We start from the raw sequence: 16638 nt of genomic DNA on the forward strand, positions 1-16638 counted from the left end.
GTAGACTACTGAAGCAGTGGTTTATTGTTCGACCTTCGATTTCTAAAGGTAATGATGTTGGTGCAATTGTATGGGTCTCCCTGTACAACACTTACCAGCCCTGTTTAGTAACAGAGATTCGGCTTTTCTTGTCAAAACATTAGTTTCAGTATAATCCGACTACAGTTTAAGGAAACTTCCGAAAAGCAAAGAATCTACATCGAAAATTATATGGAGTTTATATGTCTTTTTATCGATTTTTCAATTTTTTCAAAACTTAACCCTTTAATAACATAATATTAAGATTTTTCAAATTTTAAATTATATTCGGTATATAGTTGTTTTAATGACGCAACATTTAAACCGACTTGTCCGGAGTGGATGGAACAATAGACGATATAGTAATAGACAGCTGGTTTACATTGATATTGATTTTTGCAATTTTTTAGCAGCACTCATAGTCATGTTAAAAATGATGATCTATATGGAATACTAATTGTTTCAGAAACCTATCTTTGGATTTCGAGCTTTTGACATTTCAAAGAAGGCCAAAATCGCTCGTTTTAAATAAAAAGTTCGGATTTTTTTTAAGTAAGACCTAATATGTAGAGCATTAAATAATAGCTTGAAAAAGTGTACCATAGTAAGGTTTAGGCTGTGCGTAATTATCCGAAACCTTAAACACTTTTTCTCAGCTTTTCGTTGCTTTTTTTCGAGGTAGTTGATATGATATCCCAAATTCTACTGAAGCGATTTACCTAAAATCTGCAGTGACTCTTCTCTTTATATATTCTTCTATGCTATAAAATAAAGTATGATTTTAAAACAGAAAAATTTGGCGAAAAAAAATTGTTTAACTTTTGTATGACAGGATTTTATGTTCGATTTAGTTTTGGAAGAGAAAAAGAAAGAAAGGGAAGGAAAGAAAGGGCTTGGGAAGATTTTAATGGAGTTATATATCGATGTTTAGGGAACAAAGCAGATTATAGCTACAATTAGTTGGTCACAAAATGTCTTCAAAAACACTGTTAAAAGTTGAGTTGAGATAATAACCTGTGATTGGCTTTCTGAATGCAAAAAGCTTCTAATTTAAGTTTATGGACACTCCAGAGATTAATTTAAAGAGAAAAGACCAGAAGTGACTTCATGAGCAACCAATTGATTCTGTGTAGATCCAACCACTAGGTAGGGATTTTTTTACAAATTTGATTTTGATGGCATTAAAAAAATACTAATCATATTTTAAGTAATATTACCAAATGTTCTTAATATTTACAAATTTCTTCTAAATTAAAAACTTTAACCTACTGAATATCACAAAAATTAGAGTTTATCTATTTTTAACATTTCCGTATAATGTCAATGTTCACGTAATTATTCGTTACACGATCGAACTGACCTATGAAAATACAGTTTGAATCTTGAATTGACATAGAGCCTCAAAAGAGTCTATATTTTTAGCAGATGTATATAAGGATTGATTTCATAAGAATGCTCTTGAGTATTAGATTGTTTAAGGTATCTTGAAGATTTAAACAACGTGAAAAAAGACGTGTATTAGAAGTATATTATAGAAATGTAAATAATTTTGAGGGATTTATAACAAATGGCATTATGTTATATAGCACTGAACGTTATTGTATATATATATATTTATCTCAAAGTGTTGTTCTTGGAATTTTTAACAACTGATGTATCTTTACTGTGAAGAGTATTTACTCGTCATATATATCAATGCTATTATGATAGGGATCAAAGATGATGTGAATAATTTGGTAGAGCAAAATGTAGTAGTAAAAACTTCCGCTATTATCTAGTAATTTAACACTCATTGTTGGTTAAGGAAGATGAATAAAACTAATAAATCAACAATCTATTTTATTTAAGAAATTTATTCATATCTTTAAAAATACATTATCTGAAAATGAAATAAATGATATATATCAAGAGAAACATGTGCTTTTTAATGGTGGGTGTCTCACTGATCGATGTGAGATAATATCCTACACCCCATAAATTGTTTACTGTAAATGACACTTTATCAGGCGCAGTAAAGTGTTCAAAAATAATAATTTCATTTGTTCCTTCACGAAGAAGCCCACCCGGCAGATACAGAGTCAGTTGGGGACCAACGGCAAAGTGTCTTCCCAAAACAAAACCGTTGACTATTACGATACCCTTCCTCCAGTTTTGGACGTCGACGAAGGTGTCGAGCAGAGGTAATTTTGCTTCGAATGTAACCTAAGATTATATAAAAATTTTATTGGTTTTTAAAATTACATGTAGGAGAACCCATTTATTATAATTTATTTAAAACATTATTCCATAAGTTATCAGATTTTGATTAGAGTAGGACAGAGGATTTGTTAGATTAGGTATGTGGGTAAATATAGAAATATAGAATAAATGCTCTTGAATGTATATTATTATTATTATTATTATATTCATTACTAGCGACCCGCCCCGGCTTCGCACGGGTGCAATGCTGATACTAAATTAAATACACTACAGAAAAAATATGAACGTTGTATATAAAAACATAGCGGCCCGCTCCGACTTTGCACAGGCATAAAATATATATGCCTATGTCACTCAATGAAAACATGATTAAAATCGATCCAGTATTTTTGGTTCATTCATTACTGCCCTTGGCCTGCACGCATTAAATTTGAAGTAAAACAATTCCTCTTCCCCTATACTTACTATGAAGATTTCCTGCTATCTTTGGAATATCTAAATTCATACAATTTTTATTACATTACACATTTTTAAACGCAAATTTTAAATTTGTAATATCTCCGAAAATATTTGTTTAATTTACATGCTGTAAGGAACCATATTGATCTATATTAATTGCACACTGTATTTAAGGTACTTAATTCGATAAGGATTAATGCCGTATTGCTTAAAATAGCTTCGTAAATAAGCCATTTTCTCACGTAAAAAGTAAACAATGAAAATGGTTAATGTGGGTTATCCCTAAAAGATAAACATATACTATCGCGGACTTTTTTGTAGACCTTTTTATGGTGTACAATACTGTAGTACATTAATTTGATCTAACTCGTAGGGTTAGGCAGCGTTTTTGCTAATTGCTAAATAAGCCTAAAAAAATAGGTTAATTTACGACATCACGTTAGAAACCTCTAAAATTAGCAATGTTGCCTTAGTATATTATGCATGTATTATACATATAAACCTTCCTCTTGAATCACTCTATCTATTGAAAAAAACCGCATCAAAATCCGTTGCATAGTTTTAAAGATTTAAGCGCACATAGGGATATAGGGACAGAAAAGGCGACTTTGTTTTATACTACGTAGTGATATTGGGTGCTTGTTTATATTTTAATTAACGATATCTATTGGTGAACATTCTATCAATCAATTTCCCATTTAATATTATTGAGTTTTTCATTGTATATAGATGCTAATCAAATACTTTTAGAAACGTATGGTCAGCTTTTTGGAAATAAAAATGTTTTAAATGGTTGATATTGATTTCCAGCACAAACATCTATCGAACAAAAACGCAGCTTAAACTCTCAAAGAATTTTCTGACAGCTTAGCAGTTGATAATTGACTTTTATCCAGACGTTTACATGTGTTTATATTTAAAAATGAATTAAATTTGAGTTACTTAATGAGTTACACTTGAACAGATTGAAGGACGTATTGTGGCAATGAAGTCTAACAATAGTGCCCCACAGACGTTTAAAATTAGACTTTCTATATTCACCACTTTTGTATTTTGATTTGAAGAGATCTGCCACCCAAGCCAATCAAACACTTTTAGAAACTTATGGTGATGCTGCTCCATCATATTCCAATTTCCTGTGTTGGTTTCGAAAACAACGAATTGTTTAGCCGAACGAAGTCTAGTGTACTAGTAAAGACTTATTGCACGAAATTGTAACTCAAAACCTCAAAGAATTTTCAGATAGCTTAGCAGTTGATGAATTAATTGTTTTTTAAATGTTTACATGTGATGTGAAAGATCGAAAACAAGGGAAAATTGTCACCACTAGCAAAATTAATTTTGATTAATATATATGCATATGTTATGTAATACGGCCCTGACTACCCCACCATCAACCATCAACAAGTCGATTTTTCTTTCCATAAGATAAAACAGTTTTGATGTACCAATTTATCATACACTTAGTAGTTGTAGGCGTTTTTCACTCTTAACTGTTGAATATAGTGTCAGTTATTAGTAAAGAAAATGATAATAGTAATTTTGATTTGAAAGATAATTAGTGAAATTATTTAAAATCTTATGAAAAAAATTATTGTTAAATTATTACTATAATTATTATGAAAATGATAATAATAGTAATTTTAATTTGAAAGATAATCAAAGAAATTACTTACAATTTTAATTTTCTTAAGAGAAAAGTTACTATTTAAAAAAAAGGATTATTGATCCTGATTCCCATATATCACTATTTCTATCTATGTAACAATTTATAAAACATAGAAATGTTATAAAAATTATAAATAATCTTTTAAAATGAGATACTTAACACTGTACTGTATTGTTGAAGAACACTTATTAGTCACAAATTTAGTGACTCAATTTTGTAAGAATTTAACAAAATGCCTTAATCTATGTAGGCTTACCCTGTATAATGCTGGTGTAGCTTCTTTTGTTATTATTGGATGCCAGCCAGATAACTGAAGATTCCAAGATTTCTTAAATTCCAATGGCATTATTTGCCAGTTTCTTATGGGCTCGTTATCGATAAAGACATCATCAGTTAAACCTAAGAATGCAAAATAATAATTGATGGATTTTTTATAACCAATTGTGTTTTTAATAATCACCTTTATATTGCTGAAACTGATCCAAGCTTCCGTAATTGTTGCGGGAATTGTTCTCTACGACCAAGTCAACTGTGGCATTCTCTATATCTTTATCAGTGAGAACGATCGTAGAATCTTTCAGGCGCCAAAACCTGAAAAATATTTTGTAGTATGGGATTTTCTGTCAACAAGGAATGTTATTTGTAAAATGAAGCTATATATCAGGTCATGTTATTTAGCAACTGTTTTGTACACCCTACTTAGCTCCTTTGAATTTGCGGTTATTCCATAATATTAAATACTCTAAATGATGGCCTTTAATCAATCTAGAAATAAAATTTAACAATTGTTACGTCGATTTGAACAGAAAATGAACTAGATGAAATAAATCTACTATTTTTAAATCATAATACTATTTTATATAATTTTCTTAAATTGCTGTTCATTGCTATCTTTTTTGCGATGTATCTATCTATGCATATTTTTGTGGTCTAATATTCTATCTAATATTGGGAATAATGTTATTTCGTTTTTTTTTTTCAGGTTTTTTTAATGCGAATTTGTTCATATACATTTTAAACAATGCTCGATATATGAATTGTTTTTATCGACGACCTTTTACGACCTTTCTGGGAAAACCATGATTCCGTTATAGCAGAATATTTAAGATTTCTGAGTGAAAATTTGAATAAATAGTGGTCGAATAGGGCAAAGTCCGGACTATACGGTGGATGCATCAAAACTTCACAACCAATTATTCTTCCGTTAATTGATTGTATTCATCAATTTTTCAATCGCATTATGGGTTAGGTTTGAGTAATTCATGATCACCTTCCTTCTATTGATTCTTCAACAATTGATCAATGGAAATGTGGTAAATTAATTTTTTTTTACTGTTAATTTATGAGAAACTCAAGCATTGACTTCAAGCTCTTGGTTTACAAAGGAATACAAAATATATTTTGGTAAGATGGATATTTTCAATCAAGTTCAGAATCAAAGTTCAGTAGTATCGAGAGATGAAATGTTATTGTCAGGTTTACTAGTTCCATAATGAAAATGAGCAAATTAATTTTGAAGTAATCACTAAAATGCTTCAATAACTTGAATCGCTGTATATATTATAGCAGTCATTTAGGACTATCCTGAGACATACTATTCTATAACATGTACCCTAATTTCACAGGGACTGTCTGTAGTAATAATGCTATTTATTAGTATTCTTTTATAAATAAGCACCATATAAAGTTTTTAATACTTTACCCAAATTTGTTCAAGTCATCTGGATGGCTTAAAACTGGATTGATAAGTAGGTCATTCACTAGTACCAGTACATGATCCCTTACGTAACCTGATATTTTCAGCACAGCGTTAGCGGTCAAGTTGATATACTTCTTCCTGTATACGACATAACCAAAATTTTGACCTAAACGATATACATGTTTTATGTAGCTGTTACTATATAGTTTCTCAATACGTACCTGAGTTATTGTTGATAGGAAGTAATTCCATTGGCATAACGTTTTCACTTTCTATTATGCCCGTAAAATTATTGATAATCTCGGAAAGTAAGATTTGTTCCTTAATCTAAAATTTCAGTTGTATTATAACGTTATAACTTTAATCTTACTCAGAATTTAACTATTTTTGAATGAACTGTTTTAGGTAACTGCTAATTGAATATTTAAAATTGTTTTATAACTATTTGTATTTTTCATTTTCATATCATTATAACAGGTCAATTGAAAGGTCCCCGGCCTATCATAGTAAAACACATTTTTTTTTATAAAATTAGTTTTTTTATTCAACATAATTCCCTTCAAGGGCGATACTCTGATTATAGCGACCCTCCAACTTTTCGATACCATTTTTGTAGTACGATTTGTCCTTTACTCCAAAATAAGACTCAGTTTCGTCGATCACCTCTTCATTCGACGAAACTTTCTTCCCTGCGAGCATTCTTTTGAGATTTGAGAACAGGAAATAGTCGCTGGGGGGGCTGATCTGGAGAATACGGTGGACGAGAAAGCAATTCGAAGGCCAATTCATGGATGTTTGACACGGACATGATGGAGCCATGTTTCATCCATTGTCACATATATTATTTTGTAAATTTTTGAAATGTTTTCGTCGGTAACAAGCTCTTTTGGAAGTCCATTGTATTCACTGTATTCGGTGCTCATTTCACCACGTCCAAACTTATCACACCAATCCTTGATGGTTGATTTTCCTGGGGTAGTGTCCGGAAACTTGGCATCAAGCCAAGTTTTCTGTTTCAACTGTACTTTTTCCCTTCAAAAAGCAATAGTTTATCAACACGCAAAATTTCTTTTTATCCATATTTTTTATAATAACAAAAATTGCTCCACTCAAAATGTTATATTTCATAAACTAATGATCCGAGAGCTGTCAAATTTATACACGCATCTTTCTAGGGTTAGGACTAACTGAAAAACATATGGATTTAATTCTAGTAGCACCATCTGTGTGTCAGGCCCGGGACTTTTCAATTGACCTATTATGATATCAGATGAATTTTCTATGGAAATTGACGCCAAAAAGTGCTGCGTGAGGATATTTGTCATTACTGTATAATGAACAAAATTAAAAGTTGTCAGCACATAATGTTGTCTTCTTTCGACGAACGACATTTAAGTTTATTGAATGATATTTTAGTTTTATCACTTTAAGTAATATCGATTGAGGTGTTCTTAGTAACAATAATGCTGAGAAGAGATTATTGTGGCAGTTTTAAATAGCACACGTTTACAAATTCGGGTCAACTTTTGGACCCGAACAAATGAGAACGATTCGAACGGATTTCACGCACTGAATGCACTGAACTCGGATTTTCAATTCCTGTGTCAACATTGGTTCTAGTTTGCGAGTTTGGCCATGGTAATATCTTATCTCTTATAACGACTGTCAGTTGACGACGTTACACTAAACATCATTTGGAACTTGTGTTTGTGCTTTGATTGTGTTTCGGAACGTGAAAATGCAGAGACAACGTTGCTGGCTCGATTTAAAATATTTCTGTTATGTTTGTGGATATTATATAAGACGTGGACATTCAGTAAAGGTGAAAAAATTATAACTAATGTACTAAAAGATGCCTATTTACAGTACTTTAGTTTTTCTGCAGTAAATACTGATAAGCCATGGGTATCGAAATTGTTTTGTAACGCGTACAGGACTTGAAATGTCCATTGTCCATTGCTGTTGGACCCTAACACTTGAAACAGATCTCCAGCAGTATAAAAGACTCAGTTCAACTTCTGTTTATTACAGATTTATATTTTTTAATTCCCTTTAAGTCCGTTAATGTCCAAATATACTAAAATAATGAATTTATTGATTATTTCTAAAATTAGAACCAATTTAAAAAAAACAGGCTGCTGATTTTGTTTCAGCTTCCAATTTACATTATAAACAGTTTTTGGTTGCTAAGGTCCAAAACCATGTATACTTGTGTAATCATCATTATTATCATCGTTATCAGCTTGAACTTTATTCAAAGTCATTTATAAAGAGCTTAACTAAGAATTATGATTTAGAAATGATCTCTTCAAATCATTTGTAAACAATAATCCATTAAAAAACTATTTTTGCCTTACCTCGATATCGCGATAAGAAGTACGATTTGGATCGATGGGCCCGATTGATAAGTCAAGTTTCTGCCTGCTGTAATTACCAATCATGTCAGCTGTTGCAAAATATTTGTCGGTTAAGTCTCCACATTCGCTGATTGGTGCATCATAATCATAACTGGATAAAATAGGTTTCATTAGATCCCAAAATATATTTTTTAAATTCTAACAATAGCATAAATGTTGTAGTAATACTCGTATATTTCTAAAAACTCTAAGTACCTCGTAGTAACTGGTTGAAGTCCTGCGTTATTCATATCGCTACTTGCATCACTTGCGCCGGCTGTAAATCCAAAATTGGTACCTCCAACGAACATGTATATGTTGACAGAAGCTGGATATGTTAGAATATCTGTGTATACCCTTTTGTAGGTTGCCAAATCCAGGGTGTTATGTTCTTCGTTAATTTGATCATACCACCCTGAAAGAAGTTTGATATATTTTGTATGGTGTCATACATTATAGTACGGTATAAGATATATAGTACGGATGGATTGCATTATGTATGCATCATATATTAAGAATTTAGTTGATGCAACTTAAATCTCTTTTTTTAATACACGAGTAGTTGTGGGCAGCTTCGAAGTCACGAATACTGGAGAAAGAAATCAAGCGGTGTTAAATTACATGATATGAATGTTTTATGCAGTAACTGAGCTGTTTCGCATTCTGTACTGTTTATGATAATGTATTATTATCAATATCAGCTATTTTAGATAGAACGAATTAAGTTATTAGGTCGCAATATTTAACATCAGTAATAGTCATACCAAAAACAATGACATGTTGTGGATGCATTTGCTTTTCAACATGGAGGTTTTTTGATCTTCATCAAGGCGAAAATGATCTTCAGCGCATTTCTTTTCGCTGTCTGTGGCCATCAAGCTTCTTGCTTCAGTCGAGATTTTTAGTTATATACTACACTAACACTAACTTTTAACAATTATGAGTTATTTACTTTTCGGGTAGAGCACAGGGAAGTAAGCGCCTGAACACTTAAATAACATGAATAATATTTCTATTTATTTTGATTATGTATGACGATTTCATCGTTTACAGAATCGTATTTCGTTGAGAGTAAATTTAACGATATTGTTTCTCATTGAAAAACAATTCGTCACAATGCTCACATCACATTCAATATTTTATAACAATTAGTGGAATTTAAAGTTGAAAAACTGAACTCAAAATAAAATAAAACTTGAATCAATAGATATTTATGTTATGTTATTTAAACTTACTAATATGCCTTTCTTCTACACTGTAACTAAAAATAATATAAATAAAAGCTCTTAACTCAAGTGTCGAAAATATTAATGAAAATGAAATTAACTAAAAAGTTGGTGTTAAAGACGATATATTTCAATATCGAAGTAACAACATCGATATATTCAGTTATGTATATTCTAATAGTATTGTTTTATTTGTTTTTTTTTCATACCACTAATGTACTCTAAATATTTCTTGTAAGTGTGAATTCTTCTTTTGTAACCTCAGTTTTTCATATAGTAATATTTATGCACCTTTCATACTACAAATATATAGAATATTGTTTGCAATCCAGGAATGGGTGGTTTAAATATTCTTATCAAGTGTACATGCTTACACATCATATTTTTTAATAACCACTAGGATACATGATATCCCTACCATAACATACATTATTTGCGATTATCTGAGGTTTGAAAATATACACCATACCCTGGTAATTCTGTTAATATTGTTATATATAGAACATATAATAATGTTTAATCATAATTTAGTTTTAGTTAATCTTTCGAATAAATTTTATTCCAGTAATATGTAGTAATATATAGTAATATAACTAACTTACTGGCGTTAATTATGTTATATTTTCCGTCTTAACTGAATTTGTCTTCACAGTTTCACTATAATTTCTTTATATCGTTCACTACCAATAAATAACTAATGTTAACAATGTATTCATATGTAACACATGTAACTAATGCATTCATAATGATATATAACATATTAACAAGTAAGTAAAAACAGAACTATAAAATTAGTAAATAATAAATATAACCAGATGTATAATATCATAATGCACATGTGCACAATGAAACAATCATATACTACGTCTTGTTCACTTGCCTGTAGTCTTTCTTATGGGGTTTTAAACTGTCAGCTGTCAAACTGGTCATATGGTGTGTTGAATATATTTGATAATTAAATATAGTTTTTTAGTTTCTATGTATTTGCGATAATCAATTTTAAGGATGACAATGACAAAGAAATTATGTGGTTTTCTCTTTGGATCGTTCTTGTGATTGTTGTTAAATTATTAATATTAAAATAATTTTTTATTTTTCATGAAGCTAGAGCAGACAAACTACTGTTGAAGTTAGTGTTTGATAAACATAATTTCATAGTAATTTTCTCCGCTATTAACACAATTATCCTTTTTTGGTTTTCCAATTTTTAATGACTCTATCTCTTAGGATTCGTCTGAATTTAAGCGACAGTACGAGTTATGCTGGCTTAGGTTATTGGTAACTGGTTTTCTCGATTTGCTTTTTCGAACCACATTTGAAACTTTTTCGGAGCAAACATAATATACGATAAACTGAAAAGATATCACAATAACAACATAATATCAATTTAGTCCAAAAATAATTATATAAAATATTGATAATAAAAATAAAAACCCGGTGTTACTTGACCTGATGTTGTCTATATATGTTTTTAAATAATGAAAACAAGAGAATACCTGCATAATATTCCATAACCATGTTTGGTTTGTTTGACTGATAAGTTTTAAGTGTGTCCAGGTTATTTTTAGCGTCATCGTTAAAATTAGCGGTCATCAGATATTCCCCTGGTAAAGCACCAGCTGTTTTCGATTTAAGCGTATCAGATGTGAATAGAAGTTCAACTACATTATTGTCTCGTAAAATCTAAAAAAATAAATAATGGATTTTGAGTTATTAGATTATTATAGAGCGTACAAACAAGTTTTCAGGTCTTTTTTAGAATTTCTATGTTTTTTAAGCAAATTTATACAATATATGACTTTTTCTCGTTTTTCTTTGAGACAGCACATATATCACGTGCGAGAAACTCTTCATCTTTTCACGCAATTTAAAAATAAACTCGTAAGAAGATTCCCTTCAGAAGAAGTGAAGTGCTATTCGAACAAACCAATTAAGATTTATGAGGTACCTCCATAGTTTCATTTACGCCTTTTGCAATATGTGGCTGAGTGTTGCCATGTTAAATATATATTGATGGCATGCCTGCTGAAAAAAACTGGCATATTGACAAATTGGCATACAATGCTAGTTTATAAGCTTGTACAGGAGTCACTGATATATTTTGACATATGTTTGAATTGAATAGACATAAATGCTCTACTAAATGCATAGATTATTCTCAGTTATGGTTCTATTACGCTGGAGCAGTTTATAACAGATCACTATCGGCTAATACCATCAGATGTCGAGTATTAACTTCTTGCTCTCAATATTTAGCTTTTTTCTTGTAGTTGATGGTTTGGTTCAGTAGATTCAAAATAACAAAATCAATTCGTCGTACTCAGTCATGATGCTTTGGCAGAAAACCATTCTTGTTTTGCTTTTGGAGAATTAGTTCTTTACTTAGTCACTTAGTGCAGTTGTTATAGTGCCACATGGTATGATAGTCACATAGCAGGTCTGCCCAATGGGCAATAAGTATATAATGAGATTTTTGTTATGAAATGACATGTAGAATATAGCTTCAAGTGTTCTCCTTTACAACCTTAAAAACTAGAGTTATACTTAATTTGATTACCATTCTGTGTTTTCCTAAAAATTATTTTATATATCTATTAAACAGGTCGGATGGTAGTAAACGTTTTAACCTACGCGTTACCACTGGAACTATTTCAGAGTAACTTACAGTGGGATATTGCGCTGAATTGTGTTGTTACTGGTATTACTGGGCATTAACGATGACCTCTAAAAGATGACCATATTGGATTTGCTAGTAGTACCCTACAGTTCATTACCACATGGGCCCAAACATTGACTTATTCAGTAATATCTGATAATCCAAAGATAATTTAGATTTACACCCTATGAGCCAATAGATCTGGTTCAGTTTAAGCCTAAGTTGGTTACGCTTTACTAGTATATGTTTCTTCCAATTTAAGCGCGGATCCAAATACACTCCCAGATATTTGAGTCCTTCTGCGCAGTGTGAACTTTAGGTGAGTAGATTTTGTCTCGTTTGCTTTGATGCTCTATGTTTTCAACCACAAATTGATGTTGTTGAGATGAAGTTGGAGATTCCTTGTTGATTTCTTGCTGATACTGGATTGCCATGAGATGATAAAATCGCCGTATCGTCAGTATATGTTGCCACAGTGGTGGTTTTCGAGGACTGTATGTCAGCTTTATTTACAAGATATAACAATGGGCATATTTCAATATTGAATATTTTTTCATGGAACGATAATGTCATAGTAGGATATATATAGGATATTTTTGGATAATAGGACATTGTGTTGTTAGTTAATATATTATTTAGTGCCGTATCCCCGTCGTGGTTTGGGATATCGGAGAGAGCCCAAAACCACGTGGCGCCCATCAGGCAAACTTCCAGAAGGAAACGCCAAATTCATTCGACCCACTACCCATTGATTAACTTGTTTGTACAACTTATAATGAAATTGGTTTAAATTCATAATAGTAACGTTCTTACTTGTATAATTGACCGTAAGTAACTTTTATCTTCATTTCTTATATGGCCATATTCGTTTTCTATTTGTACAGCAATTATAGAGCCTCCCTTTGTGAACTGGAGGGGTTCTATCAAACCGAGGAGTACTTTGAAATATTTCGATACATAGTTAATATAAACTGAATCGTTGGTACGAATCTTCATCGAACTCTTCCGCAGTAGCCATGAGGGTAGACCTAAATTAAATAATTAATTCTTTTCCATTGAAATTGAGGATAGCAAATATGTTGATATCGATATTTTGTTTTTTAAATTGTTAAACATTGTTATATATAGGATATCAGTTTAATTTTATGTTTTCCAATTGATTAATTGTTTGTAATGTATGACTTGTAAAGTATCGATATATGGGATAGCCATTCAGGTGGTTGTGCTTAGGTGGCTAAACAACTGTTTTTAGTGCTTTTTTACATTTATTTTACTTTTTCAAAACTTCACCGACAAAATCAAAAGAATCAAAAGAAATTTGAATGTAAAACAAACGATAAAACCATAAAAATAGTTCGCGAGAAGAAAATAGGTACTTTAAAAGCAGCAAATACTTTCAAAGTACCGAGAACGATTTTGGAATGTTTAAGATTAAAAATTGAGCATACTCCGGAAGAAGCGGCTGCCATAATATTAGGCAGGAAAATAGTGTTAGATACACAGTTGAATAATGTTTCGGTAGAATATGTTTTGATGATGGAAAGTAAGTTTTCTGGATTGACAAGGGCATAATGGCATATATGTTACGGAGCCTAGCAACTTTTAAAATCCATTCCGTGAATTTGACATAGTAGGCAAAACATGGCTAAGACTATTTCTGAAACGACATAAAGATAAACTGTCACTTAGAATGCCTACAGGAACGTCAACTGCAAGAACATTTGGGAACGTTAATATTTTTTTCGAGTTTTGGACGAGATGTACTAGAAAAATATTGGCAAAGAACAGAAAAAAATCTAGAAATAAGGAAACAAAAATTACAATGATGTGATAGATAGTGGAGGTAAGGAGATGAACTGAAATGATGAATTGAGATAAAGGTGAATTTGCCACTATTTGCCATTATATGGTGAATGCCATATTAGGAAAAGAAGCCTTTGACTCTGTAGATGTAAAATGTATGTTCTACCAGTAACTTTTTCCAGAAAACACAAATGGAGAGCTCTGGGTTAAATGCTTGAGGCTTTGGGCACATAATGACTGTGCAGGGCTACAATTTGACACTTGCGAATGTGATTTTTGAAAGTAAAATAATTAATTTCTTACCAAAATTACCAAAGTTATTTAATTTATTACTAGATAAGCATTATGTGAATGTTATTTTCTTAGAATATACTTAAGTTCACATTATAGCCTATATTTGAGTAACTGTTCTATATTTAGTAACTATTTTACAATTTTCTCTCATGCTCAATTTTCATAATATAGTTTACCAAGAGAGATATAAAACATATATGGGTGTTATCTAAAAATATATGATAGATTAATATTACGTTAATAAAATGTTGATTTTTAAATATTTTTTTACTTTTGACCTCAAAAACAAAATGGTAGCCGATGTTTAGTTACTTTCCTCTATTAAATATTTCATTGAAGTCCAAAAATGTTGCGATTTTAATCATTTGTGATCAAATTATGTAGATTTAATATTTAAAGATAATTTTGGATTTATTACCCGCATTGACGTCAAGATCATCAGTGTTAAAATATTGAAACCAAAACCGACAGTTTTCTAAAAGTATTTGATGTGCTATATCAGCAGATTTCTTCAAAACTATCAGCTAAAGTAATTAATCTTGAAAATGCTGCTTTGACTGTTCCATGATTAGTTTCTGTATACACCGGATAAAAAGAAAATCATCGAATTTAATTGTTAGGTTAGGTTGTTTACATTCGTACTTTACATTTTCACCAATGTGTATCGGTGATTAAAATACATAATACATTATTTCTGATACATTGATACTTCTGAGCTATGCGTTGAAAGAAAAATTATTATTATACAAGCAAAAGGATGAAAAATTTGAAACGCTAATAGACATGTCACGTTCTGTTAAATCTAAATACCGCTTCTCTTGTGTGGAAGCTAAACGGCATTAAAAAGAAATTAAAGAAAATTAGTAGCTAGCTAACATAATACTAATTATAATGTGGTTCAATTTCTTTCTTTTTAGTAAAAGTTTCATCAAAATGACAAAACTGAAAATTTCTCTACACATATCTTACCACCAAAATCCCATTCAGCGCAAATATAAGGTCCAGGTCTCAATATAACGAATAGATCCTCTTCTTGAGCTAGTGTTAGGAATTTTTTGATGTCAAGAAATTCTTCGAAATCGGACCCACCATCACCGAAGTCGTACGATCCCGGATGAAGCTCGTGCAAGTTCCATGGTACGTAGGTTTCAACTGTGTTGAGACCTACTGCTCTCATTTTCTGCAAACGGTCCCGCCATTGGGAATTGTGAACACGGAAGTAGTGGAAGGCTCCACTGAGAATCGTAATATTCCGCCCATTTAGTAGAAAGTAAGTTTGATCAGCATTTAAACCACTTTGGATCCCATTACTCGTATAATATTCATAATTACTTTCATTAACAGTTTTAAAGCAATTACATTCATTAATCGATAATAAATATATTACACTAATGAAAATGATACTAATGATTTTAATCATGTTGCTATACTAATGAAAACAAAGTGTTTTAAAGGTGATTATATAATATTAAGTATCAGATAAGATTATTTTATCTAATATAAATATGGTAATATATTATTGATCCTTGATACTATTTGATATGTCAACGTATATCTATTTTTTGGTATTGTTACATGTATATTTTTGATTAACTACTATAATACTTTTATTATTTGTCGGATTAATTAGCAATGTTCTTCAACAGATGGCGTACGTAATATATCATTCCGTTGTTATCTGGCAAATCCAAGAGAAAACAACAATAATTTATACTTCAACCTCAAACCCCAGGAAATGATAAACAAACAAGGACATTTATTTTCAGGCAGCAAACATTGAGAGTTCTTTTAAAAACTAAAAGAAAACAATTATTGTATTATTATTACGTTCATTTTTACCTACAGAGCATACGTATCAAACGTTTCCAGTAGTACTTAATCATTATTTATTCAACTCATTCAGTAATGATGATATCGCCATATGAATGACACTGGAGACACCCTTTTCGTCCATTTTATTGCTTTGTTTGAATTGCTATGCTAAGATCTGCTAAGATTATTTCATTTCTATGATGCGTTTGTTGTCTCTTTTGTCTATGGGCGCCATTTTATGTGCGTAGGACGTAAAGAAGAGTGATATTAGCATTTTTCACCTTTCTTAGACTAAATTATAATCGATATTCGTTATAATGCATATTAACTTCTTAAAACGTGTTGTATAGCCATATACTGTTTTGAAAATATTGGACAGAATATAGACCCAGATATGTTCAAGTAGA

General features: G+C 31.0%; 1 protein-coding gene across 2 annotated transcripts; it reads right to left on the reverse strand.

Moving 5' to 3' along the window:
• Window positions 1-1851: 1851 nt before the first annotated feature.
• LOC143195605 (beta-galactosidase-1-like protein 2) lies at window positions 1852-15736 on the reverse strand. Of its 2 annotated transcripts, XM_076402870.1 has the most exons (10): window positions 15389-15736; window positions 13136-13350; window positions 11163-11349; window positions 8657-8855; window positions 8402-8552; window positions 6266-6371; window positions 6048-6210; window positions 4806-4936; window positions 4602-4744; window positions 1852-2220 (listed from the first exon to the last, which is right to left on the reverse strand). In XM_076402870.1, the coding sequence occupies exons 1-10, from the start codon at window positions 15594-15596 to the stop codon at window positions 1894-1896; spliced, it is 1830 nt and encodes a 609-aa protein (XP_076258985.1). In that variant the 5' UTR covers window positions 15597-15736; the 3' UTR covers window positions 1852-1893. The 2 variants fall into 2 exon arrangements, with proteins under 2 accessions (XP_076258985.1, XP_076258986.1); XM_076402871.1 differs by lacking the exons at window positions 11163-11349; window positions 13136-13350.
• Between the last annotated feature and the right edge of the window lie 902 nt (window positions 15737-16638).

Source organism: Rhynchophorus ferrugineus, unplaced genomic scaffold, assembly GCF_030347505.1.
Source record: "Rhynchophorus ferrugineus isolate W39M unplaced genomic scaffold, kcgeb_rfMv2 rfM4, whole genome shotgun sequence".
In the NCBI taxonomy this organism is placed as follows: Eukaryota; Metazoa; Arthropoda; class Insecta; order Coleoptera; family Curculionidae; genus Rhynchophorus; species Rhynchophorus ferrugineus.